At 40.6% G+C, this 27,073-nt stretch overlaps 1 protein-coding gene across 4 annotated transcripts in view; it reads right to left on the minus strand.

Moving 5' to 3' along the window:
• LOC121439548 (intersectin-2) overlaps nucleotides 1–27,073 on the minus strand; it is a 111,309-nt gene that overhangs the window by 23,667 nt on the left and 60,569 nt on the right. For 3 of the 4 annotated variants that reach the window (XM_041640053.1, XM_041640054.1, XM_041640052.1), the window contains 9 exons: nucleotides 24,571–24,746; nucleotides 24,134–24,278; nucleotides 22,524–22,726; nucleotides 20,704–20,768; nucleotides 18,683–18,849; nucleotides 15,682–15,727; nucleotides 15,479–15,600; nucleotides 13,827–13,923; nucleotides 13,238–13,429 (listed from right to left, as the gene is read on the minus strand). In XM_041640053.1, the coding sequence (XP_041495987.1) occupies nucleotides 13,238–13,429; nucleotides 13,827–13,923; nucleotides 15,479–15,600; nucleotides 15,682–15,727; nucleotides 18,683–18,849; nucleotides 20,704–20,768; nucleotides 22,524–22,726; nucleotides 24,134–24,278; nucleotides 24,571–24,746 (1,213 nt within the window). Of the gene's footprint in view, nucleotides 1–7,170; nucleotides 10,299–13,237; nucleotides 13,430–13,826; nucleotides 13,924–15,478; nucleotides 15,601–15,681; nucleotides 15,728–18,682; nucleotides 18,850–20,703; nucleotides 20,769–22,523; nucleotides 22,727–24,133; nucleotides 24,279–24,570; nucleotides 24,747–27,073 lie in introns of those variants that run through there. The other variant, XM_041640055.1, reaches the window with a different exon arrangement.

The following is a 27,073-nucleotide window of genomic DNA, read 5'->3' on the forward strand; positions in this document are numbered from 1 at the left end:
ATCCTCTTACTTTCTTGGCCAGCCTTCCTAGGTTTCTCCTCCTCCTTCCTCCACAGCCATCCAGACTCCGAATGGTGAGAGTCCTCTGTTTTAGGCCTAGAGACTCTTCTCTGGGAGCTCAGTGACTTGGTTAAGCCCATGTCTGCCTGACAGCTCTCACATTTATACTCTGCCTCAACTTCTTATTTTTGCTTATGTAGACTCTCCCTCATCAACAGAACAGCAAAAGCCATCTTCTTACCGTCACTGCCAAACTCTCCTCATCACCTTCTAACTCAATGCCAGTGCCATTTCTCCCCAGCTCACGACGCATCTTTCGATGCAGACCTTCCTTCTGACCCTCCATATTCAATCCACCCCCTGGCTCTAACATCAAACACATCCACAACTTGAGCCATTTGCACCACATCCTCCATTACCATCTGGATCCAAGCCACTATCTTATGCTTGGGTCACTATGCAAGTTGCTAGAGGACCTCCTTGCTTCTAGTCCCTTCTGTTCACTTTAACATCAGATCATATCCTTCCTTTGGTAAAACCCTCTAACAGGGTTTTCTTTTGCCACACAAAAGCCAAAGTTATAAGACAGCCCCAAAGAATCTCAACTAGCATTCCATCTCCTTGGCCACCCTGGTCTCATTTCCCCTTCTTGCTATTCCCTTTGTTCCAGGCCCACTGGCCACCACCCTGTTCCCTGAGCATCACGAGGACACCCCAATAGCATCCCCCTCTGATATGCTGCCCCTCGTCTTGGAATGGTTTGTTCCCCAGATATTCCCCATGCCCTTCAAGTCTTTCCCTGTATTAGCAATCTGGACATGTTTGAAGGTCCTGTTCACAATGAAATGCCTTCACACCCCGACCAGCACTCCCTCTACCCTATCTATGTTATTTTCCTGAGATACGCACACTTGGTTAACCTCATTTGTTCACATTCCCCTCCTCACCTGGAGGAAGGCACTAGTTTTGTCCATTTTCTATCTACTCTATCCACAGTGCGTGACACACGAGTCGGTTTTCTTTAAGCATTGGTAAATCTGAGAGATCTACCCTGACCTACAGGTCACAAAGAGTGATGAAAATTTCCTTGTAGGCCCCGATGGACAGGGAGGATGGACAGAGTGAGCTGGACTACAGGCCCTCACAGGGTGGGTAGATGTGAAAACACACTAGGAACCACAGCTGATAAAAACTCTGCCCCACTGCCATGGTTGGGAACTACTGTTCTAAATCCCTGGGCAAACAAGAAGCCAAAGAGAGACGCTCAGGCGAGAGATGAGAAGGTCTGGGAATATCCCAAAAGGCGGAGGACAAAGGACAGGCTGTGCTGGCTGATACAGGCTGCTTGTTCAGATTAGGTCCTAAATGCCAGAAAACTCCTCACCCGTTCTGAGGAGAGCGAGGCCACTGAACAATGCCACTCTCTGTGAGCCCCGCTCTGCTAACCACTCTGAGTATTGAATGTAGTTGTCAGCTGTACTGTGTGGGAGCTCCATGAAGAGACGAGCTCCCAACAGTAAGCCCAGAAGATTGCAACTCTGCAGACTGCCTTGATGCCCAACTCTTATCAGGACTCTTAAAAAACGGCTATTTTATAAAACAATATTTTTTTATCTACTTGGTAAATACATATTAAGGACAAACAACGTACCAAGTAGTATATTTCCACCATGAAGCGATAGGTGAATATATTTTTGGGGAATTTAAATAATTCTTTAACAAATTTTTATTTATTTGTTGGTAATTCTGGGGATCAAACCAGCAGCTTCATGCATGTTAGGGAAGTGCCCTTTAAAAACAATTTAAAAGTTCTTTCTTCTTATTTTTTTCAGAGACATAGGCTAGCTGTGCTGTCTGATCCTTCTGCCTTACTTCCCAAGTGCTCTGATTAAAGGCATATGCCATGTACTCCACCAGCTTGGGCACCTGTGTATTTTTCTGAAGCCTACTGAGTTGTACATCAAGCCATAGGTTGGTTATTTAAATGCAACTGTACTGAAATATTTTAGAACATAAGAAAGCTACCACATAATAACAGCATTCTAGAATGTCCCCAAAGCAAGCTTATTGATATGTGCAAAGGCATATGTTTATCAATTTATTTTCATTTCTTAACCTGCTGTGAAAGATCATAAGCCTAAGACAAAGAGAACTTTTTTCTCTGTGTGTACTTACATGTGTGGCTTGTGAATGCATGTTCACATGTATGGCTGCATGTATTTGTGTGTGTGAGGAAGTATGGGGGGCCAGAGGTTGCTGATGGGTACCTTCCTTGACTTACTGAGGTGGTGCCTTTGCTGAAACTAGTGCCTGCAGATTTTAGTCTAGCAAGTCAGATTGATCCAGGGAAATCCCTGTCTCTGCCTCCTGAGTGCTTGGATTGCAGTTCTTACGTGGTGCGGGGGATCTGATCTGTGGTCCTCACACCCGTACATCTCCACAAAGACCAGGGCACTGGCTCTGTCCTTGGCAGTTACTTCTGGCTAGGATCTATGCGCTTCCTACCCTACACGGACTGAAGTGATATGCTCTTTAGATTCAGACTTCAGGCAAGAGAATGGGCTCCTTCCTTGCACCTAATCCAGAAGTTTCTATTCTAACAATATGTAACCTACCTCTGACTAATGTAACTGAACCTTCTTGAATAGAGGACAGAGATTGTGTAGTTGGGTGGCAGAGAAGGACTTCAGAGCTACCAGGTTTCTTACGTTGGAAGGAAAGGCAATGGTAAGCAGTGTCTACATGGCATTCACTGGGTACCAGGGGTAGACTGTACACCTGACCTGGTGTGACCCTGAACTGATTCTGGAGGAAAAAGGACTTAGAATACTCTGAATATCAAACATCCCCAGGCACTGCAAACAAAACCAACATGACCTTTACTTCCCTTGAACCCTGTGTGTCTTAGTGACATAATCGGCCCTTTATGCACCCTCTACCCTGGTACACAATTAGAACCTTGTAGCTACTTGTTGCAGCACTTTGCACCAGTACTCAGTCACCCAGCACTGCCCTGGGCAGAGGGCTTCATAAACCTAGCCTTCCTTAGTATCACAAGCTGCCTACACACTTCTCACCTCCCCATGGAATATTCTTACAGTTCTATTTCCGGCGTCCACTATTCCGTGACTGGAGAGCACCCTACACTGCTGGCTCTAGGAGACACTTGTTCTTCAGCATCTCCGTGGCTGACAGATAAGCACTCAGGTCCCAGGGGCAGGCTCTTCCAGGGCCAACCAGGATTCACCCAAAGCTGTTCTTTTGACCACCTCATCTCACCTCGCCTCAGATTAACTGGTGATTGCTCTACGTTTCTGGTTTGGAGGAATAGCAAGCCCTGGTTAAGGAAAAACAGGAACATAAATTCCAGATGGATTTGAGCTTCAATCTGTCAACCCCAAATGCCAGGTTAACTGTGTGCTGCACAGAACATGTTCCACATGTCAGCTATTGTTTCTAGAACTGACTATGCGGTGAACTAGTGCTTCCAGAATGCTGAACATATGATGTGGCTCTCATCCTCAGTGACAGACCAGGTGTGGACTCCCAGGGCAGCTTCATTATGCTTTGAAGTGAACACTGAGTGATGGGTACCTTTTGACGATAGCATGACATCTTGTAAGAACATTTCATGATTCCTTGTTCTTGTTTAAGGCAAAAAAAAGTGGTTCAAAAATTAATTCTGAAGTTGATGTGGAGAGGTGAGACTTAGCATAGCCACCACAGTACGGAAGAAGACAAGAGACTCGGCACTGACCTGCAGGAACCAAGACAGCATGGTACAAGCAAGAGAACAGACAGATGAACTGACCATGAGACCCAAGAAAACCCAGAAATCGACTCAGGAAACAGCTAACTGATCTTTGCCAGAGGAGCACAGGCAATAACAGAGAACATAATCTCAATAGATGGCTCTGGAACATGTGACAGCTACAGGTGTGAGACAGACTACATACAGACAGGCCTGTTCCTCATCAGAGTTAACCCGGAACACACCGTGCACAAGTCTCAAATGTGAGCCACAAAAGGTCCAAGTCCCAGGAGAGAGAACACCTACGTGACCTTGGGTTCCGAAATGATGTAATATATGACACAAAAGGTATAATCCACAAAAATTAATAAACTGGACCTCACTAAAATTTAATTTTTTTGTTTTATAAAAGACAGGGTTAAGAGAAAAAAAAGACAACTCACAAACTGGGAAAAAATATTTATAAAACTTACATCAGACCCAGGACTGTAATTCAAAGTGTACAACCAACTCAACAATAGACAAAAACACCTGACTTAAAGAATGGGCCATAAGGCTGGGCAGTGACAGTGCAGGCCTTTAATCCCAGCACTCAGGATTCAGAGGCAGATGGATCTCTATGAGTTCAAGGCCAGCCTGATCTACAAAGCGACTTCCAGGACAGCCAGAGCTACATTGAGATACCCTGTCTGGGAAAAAAAAAAAAAAAAAAAGGAATGGCCTATAGGCCTTAACACTTCACCAAAGAGAGGCTATAGCCAGGACGTGATAGCACACCTTTAATCCTGGCAATTGGGAACTCTGTGAGTTCAAGGCCAGTCAGGGCTACTTAGTGAGATCCTGCCTTGAAAAGGGGTGCTGTATGCCATCTATCTTCAGGGAAATGCATATTAAAACAAGATACCAACACACGCATTAGCTTGGCCAGAAGTCACAACATAATAGCAAATGCTGGCACAACAAAAGCTCCTTCATTGCTGGGGGAGTGATGCATAGCACTGGGACTTTGGAACAGTGTGGTTGTTACAAGACAACATGCTACATGATCTGGAAACCGAAAACACGGCATAGCCAAACAATACAATTTTAACTTGGCTATAAAAAGGAAAAATGCATCAATACATACTACATCATAGATGTTATACGAAGTAAGCCAGTCACACACACACACACACACAAAAAAAAAAAAACAAAAAACAAAAACAAAAAAACCCCATGTTTGTCCAGAACAGGCAAACAGATGAAGACAGAAAGTGGTTTAGTGGTTTCCTGGGGCTAGGGACTGTGTAGGTGGTATGTCCAGAAGTGTGTGTGTGTGTGTGTGTGTGTGTGTGTGTGTGTGCGTGCGCATACGCGTGTAGTTACAGGAAGGTAGGAGAGAGACAATTTAAAAGTTTTTTCTCCTGAGGTGATGAAAGTATTTTCTAATTGATTATAGCAATGTTTGCATGACTGTAACCACACTAAACCACTGAGCTGTGCACTGTACAGACGTGTATGAATTACACCTCAGTCAGATGGCAACTCTGTGCAGCTTTCTCTTTTTGGATGCTATTGCTACAGGCTCTAGCTGTCTTCTTCCATCCTTGCCTCTTCTCTGTGTGTATTTTTCCTCTCTTTACTGGCACAAGCAATGTGTCCCACCAGACCTCACAGCTCTAAAGGCAGTGGAAGCATCAGCATGGGATTCACAGCATGGACTCAGAAGCCAGATCACTAAGACACTAAGCCAACTTGTCCCTTATTGTGACTTTTTTGTTTTCCCATCTGTAAAAATGAAACAATGAGTTACTTTGTTCATGGATCTTAGAAAAGTATCAGATGAGTCCTCCTTTTTTTTTTTTTTTTTTTTTTTTTTTTTTTTTTTTTTTTACCAGTCCCGCAATGGCCCAGGCAGAATTCCCGTCTAATAAAACCTGCTGCCTGCCATGGGACCTCTCACTACTCAGTCCTTAGCTGAGGATCTCATATAAGTCTGAGCCTCTCTCTAGGGAGCCTCAACTACTTCTGGTGTTCTGGTGCTGCCCAATCCATAGTGGTGCCCATTCCCAGCCGATGCCTATCCAATGCTGGGCATCTAGATAGTATCTTTTGTATCTGGACAGCCCATAGGTGTCCTTCCTTCCCCCAGCTCTGGGTCCACACACGGCACAGGTACCCTGTTCTCCCATTCTGCCACTCGGCATACAAACCTGGGACTAGCTGAGAGTCTCCTCTCACGTTTCATCAATGCCTAACTTCTACCAGTTTCCCCTCAGAGCTTTTACACATTTTCTTCACCTCTGCTCAATACCAGAATCTGGAAAACATCCCATGCTCAGGCTATGCCAGGACTCAGAGTTCTTTAGAGCATTTCTTGTCATCCCAGAGTCAGCCTAGAGAGTTGTAGCAGCCGACCATCTCCAGAGCCTCTACTCTCACGGCTGGCTTCACAGTCCCACCCCTGCAACGCTGAGTGCTTGTGACCACACCTGCCTCCAGTCAGGCTTACTCCTACTTATCTCAGGGGTCTGCCAGCGGCTGCCTCCACCTAGCAAGTCTTCCTTGCCCACCATTCTAAGGTCCAGTAGGTATTTCTCCTCTTCTCTCCTCGAAATGCAGGGGAAAACATCTGCCACTGTGCTGAGACTCTTAAATTATGTGCTTCTGCCCTCACCCCACGACAGTGCCATGCTACGACAGCCTCACTCTCATTTACTATCACCTGCCCCTGGTATTCTGCTTGACCTCATGCGAATAAATACTCTACACATATTAGCAGGACAGCTTTGCAGAGAAAGGATTTGGAAAAGATGGTGTTTATGCTAAATTACATTTGGATACATTAGTTTTATTTTCATCAACTTGGTTACCAAATGTAGTTCTCTGCTATAGAGGTCCAGTACATGAGAAACTGTTGACGTTTCTTTATTGGCCTCCTATTTACACTAAAATGTCTCCTAAGATTCTTTCAATAGTTTAAAAAAATTGTGGGAAAAAACTATAAATAAAATATTCTGCCAGGTATGGTGATGCATGCCTTTAATCCCAGCACTTGGGAGGTAGAGGCAAGTGAACTTCTGTGAGTTTGAGGCCAGCCTGGTTTATAAAGTGAGTTCCAAGACAGCCAGGGATATACATAAAATCCCTGTCTCAAAAAAAAAGAAAAGAGAAAAAACAAAAAAAAGAAAGAAATATTCCTATTATCCTTGATTATACTATCTTACTTCTCTATGTAACAGCATAACAAAATAAAAGTATCTTTTGCTTTTGAGATATGTATGAGTATCTCAAGTTATATAAATCTTGACCATTGATCTGTACCCTGAGATTAAATTAAGAGAAAAGAGGAATTCCAAAGACATTAAATCACACTTATATCTAAGCAATTAAAATAAGCTTTAAAAGGATACTTCAAAAGAAATACACAATACAAGTAATGGAGTTTGTGTTCTTTTAATAAACACACTTGCATAGTTATATTACAATTGTGTAAAAATAAAAACAGATTATTTCATGCCAAGCGTGCCCAGCATTTGCACAATCTCAATACCTTTAATACTATAGTTTTCAAGACACACAAAATAAAAATTTAAGGCAAATACATCACTTTGCAACAATTTAATAATTTATTACATTACAGCAGCGTCACAGCAGCATGTAAGAATGCCACCCTAGGCAAAGGGTCTCAGTGCTCCCACCAGCTATTTACAGGAATTCATAACTTGGTAAACTCATTCTAAGAAAACTTGGCAGATAAAGCTTTGGCCTGGACTTCATTTCTTTCTTGCATTTCCTTACCCCCATCTCTTTCTTTTGAGCTCTAGCTCCATATTGTATTTTAAAACAGTTACCGTTTTAAGTGTTGCATTATTTTAAAATAGTCAAAGATTCAGAGAAAATATATAATCGATAGGATAATTTTTAGTTTTCGATTTTCTAAAATAACAGTTTTGGCTGTAGCCTTTTTTCCCCCTCGCACTGCTGTCAAGTTCAAGCACATATTTTAGAAATGCCTGCCACACAGTGTGACCTTAACCAGGCATTTCCTGCAAGTTTCAACTGATTGGTTCCATTGTATTCCAATTTTTAAATTATGCCTCCAATAAGCTCTTTCCTTTTAAGCAACAGAAAGCTGCCTTACAGCAAATCAGGAAGAGAGCAAACACGTGACTGATAAGGTTTTGCAACAGATTGCATGCACTTATAAGAGTGATTTAAATGATTATACGTCATACAATTTCCTTCCTTACAGCTTCCTATCAAACACATGACAATATACCCACCCAGGTAGTATCTGGTTAACACAGCAAATTTATTTTCTAGACTGACATTTACTTTGATGATGGGCCAGTGTGTGACTTAATCCACAGGTATCTGATGAACATATTATTTTCAGATTGATCATAGATGCTGAGTATAACCTAAGTGCCATTTCTAGTAGACTACTCTTAGTGATGGAGAAATCAAGTGATTTGACCTATAAAAATACTTTTGGAAAGATTTATCAGTATAGTAGAAAGCCTAAAATAAAAAAATATAACAGAAAAAAGGGCTTTATGGAACAATGCAGATAATTAGCAGCGCTTGAATTTCTGACCTTGGCTTATACAGCAGCTGTCCACACACTGAATTCAAGGATGTAAAGACAGAATGTTGAGGAGATAAAAAGCGAGTTCGGGTAATCTATATACTGTGGAAAAGTCAGTTTGGAATCAGTCTTTGCACTGTTTCTTAGTGACTGCAGGCAATTCTCTTACCCATCTATAAATGGATACTATTGCTTTCCTATGAATGTCATTTAAAATACTGTTATGATGGCAAATGCTAAAATGGAGGTGGTTTAAGAACTTTAGCAGAGATCTCCACCCCTGGGAGCACACACACATATCTCCCAACATTGCAATAGTGGGAAGTTTTCCAAACCAGATATTGGAGCTTTGTAAAGTTGTAACTAAACTGTCGGTTCTTTCATGATTTAGGTAATGTACAATTGCAGTAATTCATTCATAATATATAGGCACATTAACATAAATATTGCACAAAATATGCCTTTAAATGAAAGTCAGAGGTATAAAAGCATGTTTCATTTTCTCAAAGAACTCTATGAGGAATAAGACTCTGTGATTGTATATACATTTATCTGACATTTCTCAAACAGTAGATTGCACTGCAATTTGTAAACATTTTAAAATGCATAAACTGCTCATTGATTTTCAAATACGGTTTAATACTGTATTAGAATTCTTTTTCTAATTTCAGCTAAGTGCTCTCATACATACTAGTTTATAATAATGTCTATTTTGTTAGAGTGCTTTCCATTCAAGGAAAGAGGTAAAATCTTACGTCAAATGAACCAGTGTGGGAGAAGAATATTAGCCAGGAAAGTATGGATAGCAACATCAATATGCTAGTCTCAAAGAAGCCTCATGGGCATAGAGGAATGCCAGCTCTCACGTGCCCTTACCATTATGGGTCCTTGGTTAGAGCTTTCAAGCCTGCTTCAGGTCTGGCACAACCTCTTCAAGGATTCCTTATGATTTTTACTAAATGCATTATGAATGCCAACAGTGCCATTTTCTATACTAGGGTAAGTAGTCACCTGACTACAAGAGATAACATAAATTCTACTTTAGAATATATTCAGTTATAAGTGCTCTAAGCTAGGGGAAGTTTCTTACCCACAGTCAATGATGGACACTTTCCATTCTTGAAAGCAATTGATGTTTATGTCATCAATAAAGCAGTAACTGTGCTGGAGCACAGATCTGCATCCAAGAGCACCTGAGACCCTAAAGGAGCTACTCGAGTCCTCCACCCATCCTTGGGTAGTGGAGACAAACCAGACATACACTGCTCTGCACACAATGGCCAGAGCACACCACTTTCATCTTCTGTGGGACAAGGGAAGTTCCTCCGATGTTATTGCTCCTACTCAGATTACACAGAAACATACAAAAGGCTATTTCCATTCTTGGCTTTCAAACAAACCTGACTATTGGTACTTAAAATGGCATATTAGAAAGTAATAAACAGTGATTATTGAGGGCAAATCACAGATTGAGCCAATCATGGGCTCTTGTGATTAGGATTATATCAAATATAATAGCAGAACATAAGCAAACATCACCTGAATTCCATAATGAATATACAATTTGCAACAGCATTGGAAAAGCATGGCAGCCCATTCCAAACCAGATAGAACAGTTTGTGCAAATAGTGGGTCTTTGTGTGTTTGCACTCCCACCATGTAAGGGCAAACTGAATATGCATGCTAATGACCTACAATTGCCAAATTAAAAAAGGAAGAAAAATGCTAAAGGATGTCAGAGTGAACAGCAGGGAAAGCCACACAAAGACCCACTATCCTTGAAATTGTTACAAATAAATTTTAACTGTAAATTAGAAACACAAATAAATAATCACAAGTGGCTCTAACATTCAAGCGAAGTAAACGAATTGTGTAGGAGATATTTGATCAGGGCTGCCTGCCCTGCCTCCACGCTAGAGTCAAACTTGGATAGTGGGTCTCTGGGGTGCTTTCACAACTGGAAGACAACATTGGGTCCTAAAAAAAGAAAATGAGGAATAAAATGAACATAATGTAAATTAGATGGGTGAGAAAAAAATCTAATAGTCACATACAACATCAACTAAATAAATTTGAACCACAAAAATCCTCAACCTTAAAAAGTCCTAATTGTATAGTAAAATGAAAATAGTGTTTATAAGGGCAAGAGAAACACAAATGATAGTCTGCAGTTTAACCGGCACTAATGCCTCAAGGACTCTTAATAACTGATTCACTTCTCAATATCTAAGTAGCTATAATAAGTTCTCAGATGAATTTGTGACTATAAGCATGAGGTGTTTTCTAGAACATATCCTATGGAAACTGTAGGCTTATGCCAACTTACGTTTAGCGAACTTTCATAGCTACCAATACAAGGAATCCTGGTCATTTCTAAACAGCAATTTTGGCTCTTCAGTTGCTAATAAACAGCTATTTTGAGCAAACCTAACAGACATGCTGCTGGTTCCTAGGTGGTTTAAACAGCTGTTTTATGGAAAACAGACTTTTCAGAGGGTCTATTTGGAAACTGTCCTGAGAGCTCTTTAATTTCATGATGGATGACGAACCTTTGCCATTCATTTAGGAAAGAAGCATTATTTTCAGATGTATTACTACAAAACCCCAGATATCTTGGCCCAAATTAGGGTAGCAGATAAGCTACAGAGAATAACTTTATAACAAAGAGCACTTTGAAACTATTCTATTTTGACCCAGTCCCTTGACAGTCCTATTTCCTCATCTCTAAATAGGTAAGGTGATCAAGAAAATAACCGGTACTCCCTTCCATCCCTATTTGCCTTTCTAGCAAACTGTAACTCCTTCTCCTCTGGTCCAGTCAAATGTCCTCTGAGAAGCCTTCTGCAGTGACATGCCTTCCTCCCCACAGGGATTCAGGGATCTTTCCCAGGTATGTACTTGTATAAATATTCACTATGGCAAGTGTTGCGTTTATGTTACTGCTCCCAGCTGAAGTCCAAAGCTACTTAGAGCAAGTGTTGTCACTGACTATTGGGATTCTCAGTATGCGGTGGGCAGCTATGAGATGAATACACTTTTTCTTCTTCTTCTTTTTTTGGTTTTTTGAGACAGGGTTTCTCTGTGGTTTAGGAGCCTGTCCTAGAACTAGCTCTTGTAGACCAGGCTGGCCTCAAACTCACAGAGATCCACCTGCCTCTGCCTCCCAGGTGCTGGGATTAAAGGTGTGCGCTACCACTGCCCGGTTATGAATACATTTCTTGACTGAAGCAAATGACAACTTCATTTCTTTAAAATTGTGTAGACAATAATAAATGAAAGATTTCCCTTATATTTGTTCAAAGATTATAGTTTCCTTATATTATTTCAAGGAGGGCATGAAGTCAGTCACCTTGTGGAGCTGTGCTAACACAGCAGCCTGGTGTAGGAGGTCCTACTGTTTATGTATTGCTTTCAATGGTTAATCAAAAAAGAAACTGCTTGGCCTGATAGGGCAGAACTTAGGTAGGCGGAGAAGACAGAACTGAATTCTGGGAGGAAGAAAGCAGAGTCAGAGAGAGCCGCCATGGAGCTGTCAGGTCAGACATGCTGAATCTTTCCCAGTAAGCCATGACTTCGTGGTGATAAACAGATTATTAGAAATGGGTTAAATCAAGATGTGAGAGTTAGCCAGTAAGAGGCTAGAGCTAATGGGCCAGGCAGTAATTTAACTAATACAATTTCTGTGTGATGATTTCAGGTGTAAGCTAGTCGGGGAGCCGGGACAAACAAAGGGCCCCCGCTCTCCTTGCAACAGCAGCCTCTTGCTACAACGGCTGATTTTAAACTGGATTCCAGTTTATGATCCTTCTGAGTGCTGGGATGCTACCAGTGTACCATGCCTGGCTTCAAAGTTACATGTGCAATCTGACATGTGTCCTTGGTTAACCAATTCATGATTTCTGTATAATGTGTGTACCAAACAAATTTCAAATCCTGTTCTCTTAAGAATTAGAAACTGGGGACATGGATGAGGGGTGGAGCACCTGCCTATAGTTCATGAGGCTCTAGGTTCGATCACCCCCCACTACTGCTACTACTACTGGAAGGAGGAGAGAGGGAGAGAGAAAGTAAAAGAAGAGAGAGGGAGAGAGAGAATTTTATTTGAGCATGGTAATACAGGCTTATAATCTAGGTACTCAGAATCAGAAACTGGAAGCAGGAGAATCAGGAATTCAAGATCATCCTCAGGCACAGAGCAAGTGTGAGACCAACCCCAGCTACATTTAGACCAGTATAGTTTAAAAAAAAAAGTTCTCACAAGACAGGGTATTTTTCTAAGAGGTTTTTTATATTTCAGGTAGATTTCTCTAGAGTAATGGCTTCCTTTCTTTTTCTTCCTCCCACCCCTGTCTCATTTGTATGTGTTTGATGTAACTGAGAAACTGATTTTGATTCATATATATTTTGTGGCATGAGACAGTTCTCTAAAGAATCACCTAATGAGAGTTTTGCAAGCATGGAAATGGGTTAACTTTTACAAACTGGGTAGTATATAAACACATAAAAAATAAACGAGGGGATTCCAAACGAATGCCATATGTACACTAAAAGGATACATTGTGGGATAGGAAATTACAGTACCGGCTACTTTTCATCAATCTGAGAAAGAGCACCAGATGCTGTAAAGTGGTGGCAGTGGTAAAGGGGAGATAGATGCCATCACAGCAAAGAACCCACATGGGAAATTACACACTTTTATAAAGACAAAAACTAACACTAAAGTCTGAAACTAGCAGAAAGCATTTATGACAAAGCAGGACAACTTTTGAGCTTGTGTACCTTTTGGTTTTTCTTATTTGAAATAGTAACTATATCTTGTGTGAGCACTAATATCTGATCTGGAATAGCAATGCATGCAATACAGCATATTAATGGTTTTATATCAGGTAAGAAGTAAGTAATTTGATGTTACTCACACTGTTGACTTGGGTCTGAGTCTGTTGTCATCTTAACATAGTTTGAAGGAAAGAGACCAGTCACCCCATTGATTTCTCCTTGCCACCAGTCAGGATCATCCTTGTTCATAACATTAATCAGCTGTCCCTTGGAGAAACTCAGCTCATCTTCATTATTTGCTGCATAGTCATACATAGCAATCACCTGACACACTACAAAAAAAAAAAGGAAAAATAATAAATTAAGCATTCCTGTAAGGATCAACCCTGTCCCTAGAGTTTAAATCATTACTAAATTCTAAAGTCAGGCTAAAAATTTCCCTTACATGCTCTCTCCCTCCATCTTCTTTCCCAGTCTCAAAAAAACAAAAACTAAGTAACTGCAGGTACAAATCCAAGTGAACCACTTCACGTTAATACGACGGAACGACAATTTCACATGTCAAGGAGCAACAGAGTTCTGCAGGAAGACGTTCCCAGAGGCCTGCTGCTCTGAAGCAGAGGACAGGAAAGGCAAGTTTTCCGTGTCTTCAAAGAGCTAGCTAATCTAAGACACTCTGTGCTTTAACACAGTCTGTTAGACGAAATACAGGGTGACCCACTTTCATACCAGCGTGAAAGGCAGGTGTGGTCCTCTCACTACTTGGACCCAGCAGCTTTACGTGGCTGGCAGGAAACCACCCCTTCTGTCGTTTTTTCCCTCTGGCCTATAAAATCAGCAAAAGAAACGTGTAATTAGAATATGAAATTAAAAACAACCATTGAGCTACAATTTAAAACTAAGAGAACCTAGGATTTCTATAATGACAAGTTAACCTTGCCCATATACTGGCCTTTGCACTTGACTCCTCAAGACAAAATCTATATCATTACTGGCAAGTGTCTTAGTTTACCTGCAAGGCTTGGGAACACCAAATCTAGCACTGTGACTTATGGTGGGTGCTCCTTGTCATACTGTATCAGCTCACTCTGATGAGAGGGCTGGAGTCATGCGTTCACCATATGAACAATCAATCATACCCATGTGAAAAAGATCCAGTTAAAAACTCCAACACTAGGGCTCCCACAGGCTTCTCGGACTGGCAATAACTCTGAGTTGTTACAGATTATTTCCAGGGAAAGGTCATGCTGCCCCCTGCTCTGCTGGAGAGGGACACCTGTTCCACTTTAGGAACCCCTTGTTCTAACCTATAGGCTGATTTAGTCTGTACTGTTCCATAATGACAGTGAGGACAACAGCCTCAGTGAGTACTAAGAATCTCTCTTATGAACTACCAAATTTGAGAGCAGTCTTGGGGACTAGTTATGGAACCTCTGAACTCACCATTGGCCTTTTAGATCAACATTAAACAACTGGAAGATTCACTACAGTATGCATCTCAAAGCATTCTGAAAATGACAGTCATGGAAGTCCTTAGAGATCTTCCAATTAAGAGTTCTCTGGCTATTCTGCCCAAATAACAGTTTAAAGAGATCTTCCCAGAGCCTTGCAAGTTCAACTTAACTGTTAAGGGTATAGATCACTGAAAGTACACCCTGGAGCTTCATCAATAATCAAGAAGTCATTAAAGCATATCTGGAGGGTCATGTTTCCCATTGAGTCCGTTCAAAGTGAATCAGAAGGTGGCTATTGAGGGGCTGAGTCAAGAACGTATCAAATCTGCACATCTGTTCACTGCATGCCAGAACTAAGTTATGCCTCGCCTCCCATCATTTCCATCACATGTAAACTTATATAAAAACATTATTTCTCTCATCATCTCTTAACCCTAACGTGCCTTTAGGTTAGCAAGGAAAATTAGATAAGAAAGAAAGCATGTGCCAACTGTTAACATTTTTGGGAAAAACTATGTTCATCTATGTCTGTACTGTTTCCTTGCACTGCTGTTTCCAAGGCCTAAGACTTAGGGGGTGAGCACAACAGCTGTCTACTGGGGAGTATTTTTCTCAGCACACAGCTGGGTCTTTTCTTTTGAGGGGTACAGCAAGGTCAGTGTCCCAGGCAGAGTTAATGGTATGCTTTTTCCTTTAAGAGAAGGACCTATGGCCTAGTGAGTGGTGAACTGGAAAACGATTATGTTGTTAGAGAAAATTATTCTTTAAACTGTTACTTATAGGTCTATAAACTACGTTCAAAGCAGCAGAGACTCAGGGAAATATTTGTAAATGCTAGTCAGTGTTATGACTCGGGGTGACTTTTTTTTTTTTAACTGACTCTGTCTTTTTTATGAGCCTGCATTTTTACCTGGCAAAGAACATTACCTGTAGCTCTCCTTGCCACCACCCACTTGTGTTTTTCTTTAAGATTAATATTAACTGCCCTGGTGCAAGGCTGAGCTGCTCAGCACCGGAAGCGGCATATGCTGAAGTCACTTGCGCAATCTCTGAAAGGAGAAAACAGAAGTGTGGATCCAAGACTACGGCAGGCAAACACCAGTCAGTTTTCAAGTCACTGTTCTACATACCAGGTTTTTTGTTTAATGTTCCTGATTTGCCAGCATTCCCAAAATTCTACAAGGAAAAAATACATTTTAAAAATTATTATTTTCAGCAATCCAGACATGACAATCTAGGTTTACTAAGAATTAAAGATTTCTAGTGCCCAAGATTCTTGTTTCTTTAAATGAAGACCAAAGTGACAATAAACTTTGTGTTAAGCAAACACCTGAAGAATCCGACACTGACAAAGAGATCTGGTCTGCTGACAAGAGTGTTTCATAAGCAAGTAGCTGACACTGTCACACACTTACACGACAGAAAGAGTTCATTTTACATAACTTTCTTGACATTAAACATGGCTGTCTGGAATATATTGGTTTGGTTTTGATTGCTGTGATGAAACACCATGACCAAAAGCAGCTTAGGGAGGATAGGGTTTATTTCATCTTACACTTCCAGATAAGAGCCCATCGCTGAGGGATGTCAAGGCGGGAACTGGGAGATCCATGGAAGGTGCTGCATCTCATAGCCTTCTCATCCTGCGCTCCTGTACCAGGACCCAGCCCAAGGGGGCCCCAACCCACAGTGACCTGCTCCCCAATCACTAATCAAGAAAATGCTCAAAAAGTTTGTCTAGGCTGATCTGACTGGGACATTTTCTCAATGGGGCTCCCTCTCTCAGATGACTGACTACTCAGCTCATGGGCTAGCCTATACATGAAGGGGTTTAGCATTGATGCTAAGTCTATAAACATGTATTCTGGGATATGTGGAGACATATATGAGTTTTGTTCTTATTTCCTATAAGGGACCCTGACTCACCCATAGCTCTTGCTGAATAGTAGGCAACATTTATTTATTTATTATTATATTCTCCCTAAAATGACTGGATTTGATTTAAGAATAGGAAATTCCTATCATGGGCAGCAACTATAACTTTTGTTTGGCTTTAAAGGATAAGCTGGGGATAGAATGTAGCTCAACAGTTGAATATCTGTCTGCTATTTAAGAGGTCCTTGGTTCAATCCCCAGTACTGCAAAATAACAAAAAATAAATTGAACTGATCATATTTATCATTTTTAGCAGTCCAAGTAAAAGAGGGAGGAGTAAGGAGATTTTCTTCTCCATTAGCATACACAGCAGCAGTGAGGGTCTGAAGTCAAACTAACATTTGTGAGTACACAGCAGGGCTTAACCACTGAGCCAGACCCATCCCCAATTTACCCTTGAAAGTCAAATACAAGTCACAGAACGTTTACTTCTAAATCAGATGAAGTCCTCTTAGAGAGAATACAGTCCTCAAAATCCACCCTTTCAACAATCTGACACGATACTGTCATCTACTAGCATGCTGGGCTGCATACACAGTACACCACACCACATTCACACACAGCACACCGACCACGCCACATTCACCCACAGCACACCGACCACGCCACATTCACACACAGCACACCACCATATTCACACACAGTACACCATCACACTCACACACAGCACACTACCAGATTCACACACAGTACACCATCACACTCACACACAGCACACCATGCCACTGTGCTGCTCCTACCTATCATAAAGGTCGGCTGTGCCTGCTAGACCTTTCTGAAAGGGATAATATTTACAGACATTTGTCTTGCTATCATATAATAAAATGTGTCAATACAAGGAGCATCTGCATACCTCCGTGAGCTACTAGTTTCTAAGTACTGGTGAATGATGGTATGATTTTTCACACAAGTAAAGGGTCTATTAACTATGCAAAACATTTTAATATAAAATGCTTTTAATATAAAGTTCAGAATTTTATATTAAAATGAAAAGAATTTTAAAATAAAGTAAATATTACTTTTATTTTAAAATTTAATATTTTATTCAACAAATAAAGGTATTTAATAAATTAATAATTATTTTATATTTAATTATTAGAATAATAAATTTAAGGAAATAAGTAAGTTTTACAATTAGTCTATTAGCATTAAATAAATATTAATAAAAATGAAAAGGATTAGAATATAAAAGCATTCACTGACATGACTCTAACTACTAGAGCTACAACTAATCTAACAGTTCACCCTGCACCAGATTCTGATGTAGAAGAATTAGACTACCAAGAGACATCTGCAGATATTAAAATACTTTTTACCCTTATATCTGCATGGGGTCTTATGTTCTTCATATATTTCAACCAAAAGAGAATACCAAATGCACTGAAGCTGAGCATAGTGACAGACACCTGCAATAGCTTCATTTGGGAGGTCCCACATACCTCCCAAGACTAGGAGTTCAAGGTCTCAGATTTGTAGCAAACATGAAGACAGCCTGAGTTATGTAAGACCCATGTCTACCCCAATGATAAAAAGATTACTTTCAGTGTAAACCAGACTGAATATAGAGACATATATGGGGTCTTTCCTCACTTACCATAAAAGCAACCATAAAAGGTTCACAGAAATAAAAATTATACCCCTTTTCTCACTGAATAGTTTTCTTGAAATTTTGAGTTATTTTTTCACAAAAGTTTCTTATATTTTCAGATAATGAATTTAGTAATTTAAAATGAGAAAATGTTTAAGCAATTTCAGCTTTAATTTCTAATATGGTAAAGATCACTGAGGTCTGACTCACATACTTAACCCCTTTGAGGGGCTCCTGATCCTCTTCAATAGCCAGAAGGGTCCACATTACAGCAGAATGGGGTGTGTGGAAGCAGCGGGAACTGCAGAATGTGGACACGTGGAGTTAGGGCTGGTGCAGACTCCTGCCAGGTGGCTCTTCTAAGTTCTGCAGACTCTGGAGCCAGTTCTTAGTGTTGGTGACCATTAGGCTCAGTTTTATCAATGGCTCATACTCTACTTACTCTGTGAATCCTGTGCCCCTATCTCCTAACTGGAACTCCAAAATAAAGCCTATGTGGTCAGAGCTACTTTGAGCAGTTTCCTTGTGATGAAAGCAGCAAGACAACAACTGTAGATCTCCGTATTGGTAACAACGGAATGCTTTTATTTTAACACAAAGACCATTACCTCTTGATCTTTTGGTTTGACATAGTTGGAAGGGAAGATTCCAGTTCTCTCTCCAATACTTCCTGTCCACCACTCTCCATCTTTCTGGGTCACCAATATTTCTTCACCTTCATTGAAAGTCAAATCTCCAGGCTCTACACTTGAGTATGGATAAAGTGCAATGTACTCTGTGGGAACAAGGAAAGGCAACAGTCTGGACTTTAAGACTACAAATGTAAAAAAGAAAGTGACCTTGAGCCTTACAAACTTCAAACAAGGTCTTCAGGCAGAAAACAGAACCAAAGCAATAATTTAATAATTGTCTAGGTGAAGGCTAACAAACGTTAGGAAGTGCTTTACAGTTTTTTCAATTGCTGTTATTTTGTTAAAGAAAAGAAAGACTAGGGGCTGGAGAGATGGCTCAGTGGTTAAGAGCATTGCCTGCTCTTCCAAAGGTCCTGAGTTCAATTCCCAGCAACCACATGGTGGCTCACAACCATCTGTAAAGAGGTCTGGCGCCCTCTTCTGGCCTTCAGGCATACATACAGAATATTGTATACATAATAAATAAATAAATATTAAAAAAAAAAAGAAAGACTATTGCTTAGGCTGTAGGGACAGTGGGCTATGCTACAAGACTATCAATAGTCAATCTTTTGTTTGTTTTGGTTGAGAAACTATCACTATGTAGCTATTCTTCGCTAGCTTGGAACTCACAGAGATCACCTGACCTTACTTTCCCAGTGCTGAGATTAAAGGTGTGCCCACTTGGTCAATCTTTTTTTTTTTTTTTTTTTTTTTTTTGGTAACAAAGAATTATCCCAAACTACAAACATATAGTATGTCTACAAATAATGGAACTGAGGCTTACTGGGAGTGCTACCTGGTAATAATGGAGTCAAAATGATCTCTTAAACCTTTCATGTAAAATACACCCTAATCTTTGTTCTTTAATTGTTCTGTACACAGTTACGAAAACATTAAGTTCTGCTACAAGGCTCCAGCTCCTAGCATACTGCTTGGCTCCAAGCAGATTCTAGATGAATCTCTGTTACTGAATGACCTCATGGGATAGATAGGTCTGCAGTTTTATACTGTCTTTGATTCTCATTCCTATGGTTACTACTACTTTGAAGAAACAACATCTGTGTTTTAGAAGACTATTTATTTAGTTAGGTTTTTTGAGACAAGATTTCTCTGTAGCTTTGGAGCCTGTCCCGGAACTCACTCTGTAGACCAGGCTGGCCTCGAACTTAGAGATCCTCTGCCTCCCAAGTGCTGGGATTAAAGGTGTGAGCCACCATTGCCTGGCTAGAAGTCTTTTTATTTTTCTATTTTTATGTATATTTGTCAACACAGAATCTGGTCTTTTGTCAGAAACATACTTTGAAACCTACTTATTCTCACTCCCAGAGTCACTCTGCCTAGCTGGTTTACTACAACTACAAGGGTTACAAGGTCTAAGAAAAATCACAGTAAGGAAGAGCACCCAAGCTCTCCTATACTCCTCTCCCCACTCAGTCTGCAGTGCAGATAGGGAGCCGGCCTCTCTGGGGACCTCATTCCCTAAGTTGCAAGGTCATGGTTGGCTCATTCTCTTCAGTCTGTGAGAAGCCCTTTCTCATTCTTTGCCACTGTGTTGGGATTAAAGGCACGCACCGTCACTCTTGATTAGTTTTATTTACGTGTGCGTGTGTGGTTTCTACAGAGGCCAAAAAGGGCACCAGAGCTGTAGTTACAGGCAGTTGTAAGTAGTCTAATATGGGTGCTGAGAACTGAATGTGGGTCTTCTGCAAAATCAGCAAGCGCTCTTAATCACTGACCCATCATCCCAGCCCCTGTGCTGAATTTCTGTAGGCCCAACTCTAAATATGTTAAGAATTTTCAGCCATATATTTTCTGTATCTTCAATATTCATATGACGTAAGGAGAAGCAGGTTTTCTTAATTTCAAAAACATCAAAGAACTAGAAATGGAGAACAATGTATGTTCAAATAATAACTAAGCTAATTCCTGTTTAATACAAATTGTCCAGAGCTTACCTTCTCCAGCTGGATAGGCTGTGGAGGTAGGTTTCTTATTTACAGCTGCATATAATGCTTCTGGCCTAGCAAATTAAATGGAGAAATAAGACAGATTCACACACGCAGAGGGCAGAAGCAGAAGAAAGGTGTGCTGAAGACTTTAACAGGGTTAGCAGAATCTAGGGTTCCCTCAACTAAACTGCCATCTCTGTGCACACAGGAGTAGTCCTATATACCAAATCCTCCTAGACCAAGACCTGTCTAATTATAAACCACTACATTTTAAAATAACTTCAGTAAAATATAGCTTTTGCTCTATATGGAATTTAACTAACAGAATGCACACTAGTAAGTGGACAGTGTATTGAGAACGTTATTATTTGATTAGAGTTTACTGCATCTTACAATATAAAAATAATATTTAAAAAATCTCATAATAGGTAAATAGTAATTTTCATGTTAATACAGGAGGCTGGTTTCAAAAGTTTGGAAGAACTATCATGTTCAAGATCTAGATACCCAGGGGATACAGAGGACTCCCCAGGACCTGCAACTGAATTATGGGGTGGCACAGAGGGAACATTACTAAACCTCACAATGGGACTGCCTTGCTTAATTCTAATGTCTCCATTGGTGCAGGCTTTGCTTGCTCTTTTTTTGTGGTATGTGTTTTGTTTGTTTTGAGACAAGGTCTTCTATGTTGCCCATGCTGGTTTTTGAACTTGTAAGATCAAGAAATCCTCCTGGTTCAACTTCCTAAATTGCTGAACCTATAAGCATGTATACCCATGCCCAGCTCTGCTGCAGGCTTTTAAGTAACATGACTTGTCTCTTAGAAAGGATCAGTAATTGAACAGAAATTTATAGGGGAAATGGCCTCTAAAACATTTAAACCTAATCTATTTTTTGCTTATGCTTTCTTCTCTGTAGTATGTTATAGAATAATACAATCATTGCTATAAAGGGTCTCTCATAGAGATGCTAGGCATGTATTGTGATTTCTATACTTCATCCATCCAAAATTCCAGTCAACCCGAGCAGCTCATTTCTACATCTGAACTAAATACTGACAAGCAGACATGCAGCACCAAAGAGCTTAATTTGTCTATTTAATTCTTTCATTTAATCAGAAATTGGAAGATAATACAGGCTGGTGAAAACAGTGCAACTAGGACATAAGCTCGACACAGGGGACAGTTACCCACAGCTAACATCTGTGCCTACTGCCGAGTTAGAGCCAGCTGGCAATCTGACATCTCCACAGACTTAAGATTTCAGTCGAGTTATTTTTTGGGTTTTGCATATTTGTGATTTCATTCTTTTGCTCACTCATGCTCTCCTGTCCTCATTCAATTAGCTAAGATGACTCAGTGGCTACTATGTATTAGTATTATAGTAGATACAAAAAAATGGATCAAAAGAGACAACAGATTATAGCTTCATGAGCTGATGACTTAATTAGGAATATTGGTCAAAAAAGTCAGTAACTATGAAAACATATGCTATGAACAATAGGGAGGTTATGCTTAAAGAGCCCTAGAGGTTCAGCCATGACCCCAGTAAAGAATCCTTTAAATATTGAAAAATTTCAGTAAACAGTGGAGAAATGCTTCAAGTGAAATGAAAAGTAATTTTTCTAACTGGTCTTACAATAAAAAGAAAACAAAAGTCTAGAAATTGAGTGTTTTGAAACCTTCACAAATTTGAAATGGTTAAAGTGAAAGATGCTAACGCAGACACAACATGTGAAGCAGTTTCTTCCATGCTAGGAATCACCCTCTGGTTATGTGGAGAAGACACCACCACCCACACTGCACGTAACACACGGAGGTGCTTACTCTCGCTTTACTTCACTCCCAGGAATGATCTTGACGTAAGATTTGGGGAACCATCCTCTTCCTCCATGTACCTCCCCAAACCACCAATTTTCCTGCTGCTCCAGGACAGTAATGACGTCATGCTTTGAGAAGTTCAAGTGGTTCTCTTTCTTTGCCGTCCAAGAACAAAGGGCCTGAGCTTTCAGGTTTTCTACAGCCTGCCCCTAGGACAAAAAGCAACCAAAAGTTAACAACGGATCATGGTAACCACGATTTGTGATTCCTAGCATATAACAGAGAGCATATTAACCTGGTCAGTCTATAAACTTAAAATGACACTGATCCCCAGTCTTCCAGCTTCCAATGGCTTCTAACTGCTGTTGGTAACCCTGTTGCCCAAGGACTAGAGACCTGATCATGCTTAGCATCTCCCTTGCTATTCCCTCTTAACAACCAGGACCCCTTCCCTTCCCTCACACCATGCTCACTGCCTTCTCACTTCCCACAAGCAATAACATGAGTCCCTCCCAGGCTGATTCCTTTCCTCCTCCCACCTCCCACAGCAGTAAGGGCATGTCACTGCAGCAAGCTTTCCCAGATGCAGGTCACTGTTTACCCACTGAGCCATCAACCTGGTCACAGTGTTAAAAGTGTAAGCTTCTCTCAAAAACTTTGTTTTTTTCACTGCCAAGTTGTCTAGTACTGGATTGCCTACTTTATTAAACCCCTAACCTCTCTAACTGCTTATCTTAAAATGTTACTTGTAGGCTGATATTTTACTGATTGAGACAAAGTCTTGGTTATATAGCTCAGGCTAGACTTAAATGCTTTATGTAGCCACGGCTGGCTTGAGAATCTCAGTCCTTCAAGTTCAGCCTCCTAAGTGCTGGTGGTATACACCAACACGATGCCTGGATCAACCTGACTTCTTCACCCTTTCCTCAAGAGTTGTGTAATCTAACTACACTATGCACAAGTTTCATTTCTTCCAATACCTCTAACTTATGTACCTCAGTGACCTTCCTCACAATGCTCTTTCACTAGAGAAACTTCTAGGTTTAGTGAAGCCTTACTTCTGTTTGAGGGTCCAACTTGGACACCTTCCCTTCAAGAAGCATGTACTAATCCTCAAAGATCAGCTGAGATGCCCTCTCATCTCCAAGCCTCAGAACTTTGCACACACATTTATTATAACATTTCTCATGCTTCACAGCCATGTGCATGAAAATGATTCCTTTATTAGGTTATAACTACTTAATAGAGAATTTTAGTTAACTTACGTTTTTCTTGAATTTTTAGCACATAATAAAATGCTGGAAATTATAACCATGTAGTAAGGAGTTCTAAGGGAAGATGAAATTTGTATTTCAGGCTTTACTGTGATGAAGTCCACCATGTCTTTTTAGTAATACTAATGTGTCAAAGTATATATACCAAAGTACCAAGGTTCCCAGCCAAGAAAAAGCAATGCCCCTCCCCAGTCCAATCCTCATGGAACTGAATTATTGAGCAAACACTGAGAATGTAACTGAATGCTACAGGCTCTGTTTAAGTGAGGGAAATATGGATGTCTATGTACGGAATCCAGAGCAAAGACAAGAATAAAATACACAGAACTACAGATAACATACCTGTCCATGAATGGGGGACACGGATCCAGGGGACACGGTGCGAGTAAAAGCTGACTTTTTTTGCCATGACGTGTTAACAGTAAGGTTTGAGAAAGATACATTTTGATAATCAGTCACTGATGCTGGTTGAGTTGAACAAAGTGGTCTGCAAATGTAAAACTTCAATATGAGTATACTTAGTTGGTTAGACCCTAGTGAAGCACTACCAGTTTACCCATGTGTCTAATATACACTGTGTTTAAACAGAATTTGTAGATAAAAAGAAATTATGCACTACGAGGTCATTTCCTATTTCAGGATGAAAATGGGAACAAAAGGCACTGTTGGCAGAGCCAGCCCAGATTAAAACCATGATCAAGAATCAGGTTGACACAGCTATGCATTAGTATTCACGCACTGCAGAGCTGTATGAATCCCATTGTCAGCTCACAACTCACTGGGAAGAAGCTGAGGTAGCAGAGAGAGATCCTGTAGGAGGAAGTAAGGCCTTCTTAGGAGACGGAGCTTTTTCACTGGATGGCAATTTTTCTACATAGTTGCATGGAAACCAGCCAAACTTTCCCCGAAAGCTGCCATAAAGCCAACCAGGCTCTCCTACGGTTTTTTCATCAACCTATAGAAGAAAAAAAAAGGTTTAGTGCTTACTCTCAGATTAAGAATTAAGTCCATCTGAAATAAAAAGGTATTTCCTACAAATTTTTAGGTTACTATTTCTTGACATGGACAAATTAGTTTTTAAAATTTTAATCAAAGTTAAAATATGAGGCCAGGTGTGGTGGCACACGCCTTTCATTCTAACACTCAGGAGGCAAAGGCAGGTGGATCTCTATGAGTTTGAGGCCAGCCTGGGATAGAGAGTAAGTTCCATGTCAGCTAGAGTTACATAGTGAAACACCGTCTCAACAACAACAACAACAACAACAACAAAATTAACACAAGGTTAATATATGAAAATAAGTTACAACAAAAGCATCATCATATACAGTTTACATTGGAAAAACTTTTCCTCTACTCTCTATCTAATCTCTCTCTCCATCCATCTATCTGTCTATCCGTCCATCCATCCATCCATCTATATCTATCTATCTATCTATCTATCATCTATCTCCATCTGTCTCTATCTACCTATCCATCTATCTATCTCCACCTGTCTCTGCCTCCCAAGTGTTGAGATTAAAGGTGTGTGTGTGTGTGTGTGTGTGTGTGTGTGTGTGTGTGTAACCAGAACTCTTGGTTGGCCTTAAACTTGTGGCGATCCTCCTGTCCTGGCCTCACATGTGCTGGGGTCACAGTTCTGAGCATCAGGCCCAGCTGCAAATACTATTTACAGTGCTGCTTCTCAGATTTGTTTTCTGTCTTTAGACATTATCTATTGGGTTTTGGTTACAAAAAAATATAAAGATTCACCTCTCTTTCACTGTGCTTTCTTACTCTTTCTGTATTGTTATATAGTTTTTATTGAAGTATAATTAACATTTATGTTATATCTATGTCAATCTCTCACATCTGAGTTATACAGTATTTTGCTGATTACATTTCCTGTCCTGCAAACATTCAATATCCTACAGTTAGTCACTTTTGGGGCTTAGCTGAACTGGAAAACCTGTGGGTACTATTTTCTAAGTGATAAAAACCAATTTTCTTTTTTTCCCTCAAACACTTTTTTCCCCTGTAGTATAGTGGCCTCCCATCTCACCATGTCTCTTGCACTTCTTTCTGGTTACTACCTTCAACACATATGGAACCTGAGTGTAAGCCTGGTTTCCTTGCCTCATGCTGTGCACTTCCTGAACAGGCCCACTTGCTCCCAGAGTTTGGCCAGTGCTCTTACAGAATAGAGTCCCAAAGCTCTTCTCTCAAGAGAGACTTCTTTTCCAAAGGAGATTAATACACTTTCAACTTCTAGCACAAGATCATCCACTGGGACCATCAAACTCAAGTCTAAGATTGAGCCCCTCTCCCTGGTCCTAGGCTACATTCTCCAAGCTGCTATTCCTCCTCTTCTTTTCTTTTAATTGTAGAAAAAAAGTGTATTTCGAGTTAGCCAGCTGGACTCAGTTTAGATGACCCCAATTCTGCTGACACATCCAGAGCCTCACAATGCAGAGCCAGCTGGACACAGACCTTCTCGCCATCAAGCCTTATGAGGATACTGACTTTGGCCACATCAATGTCACAGAGTTTTTTCACAGTTGGTTTGATGCGGTGCTTGTTGGCCTTGACATCCACAATGAACACCAGTTGTCTTGTCTTCTTCACAGCTGAGTCTGTGGTTGGGGGAGGGGATCTGACGATGGCATAGCGATCAAGCTTGTTTCTCCTGGGTGCACTCTTTCAAAGGTATTTGGACCCTCTCCAGAGCCGCAGGGTCTTAGGCCCTGGAAGGTGCGTGAAATGCAGATTTTCTTTTTGAGGCCATGGATGGCTTTTGGCAGAAGCTTCTTCCTTCTTTGTTTTCGGCACCAGCTTCGCTTGCTGTTATTCTTACCATCAAAGACATAAGCCCCTGAACAAGTCTGTGTCTCTTATCTCTATACTATGTCGATAGCCAAACTGTTGACTTTGCCACTAAACAGTTCTTTCTTTTTTTTAAAATTCCATCCTCCATAAGCAATAGCAGCCTTTTGTTTTGTTTTGTTTTGTTTTGTTTTGTTTTGTTTTGTTTGTTTGTTGTATAACATCAACCATGATAATTGTTACTCACAATCAGATTTGGTTAAAGTGCTCTGGCCCAAGCAGTGCTCTCCCATTGAAACTGTTATAATCAACATGACCATACTGTATTATTTATGTACATGCATTTCTGCTAAGTCTGTCATAATCAGCATCACTATGTTACTGCATCTCTTCAGCTGTCTGAGTGCTCATCAACTCCACATAGCACACACTTGCTGACTTCAGTGTAGCCAACCGTCTCTCACCTCTTATTTTCTAAACCTT

This window comes from Microtus oregoni, unplaced genomic scaffold (genome assembly GCF_018167655.1).
Source record: "Microtus oregoni isolate MIOR12 unplaced genomic scaffold, Mior012 000062F_ref0000492, whole genome shotgun sequence".
Taxonomy (NCBI): domain Eukaryota; kingdom Metazoa; phylum Chordata; class Mammalia; order Rodentia; family Cricetidae; genus Microtus; species Microtus oregoni.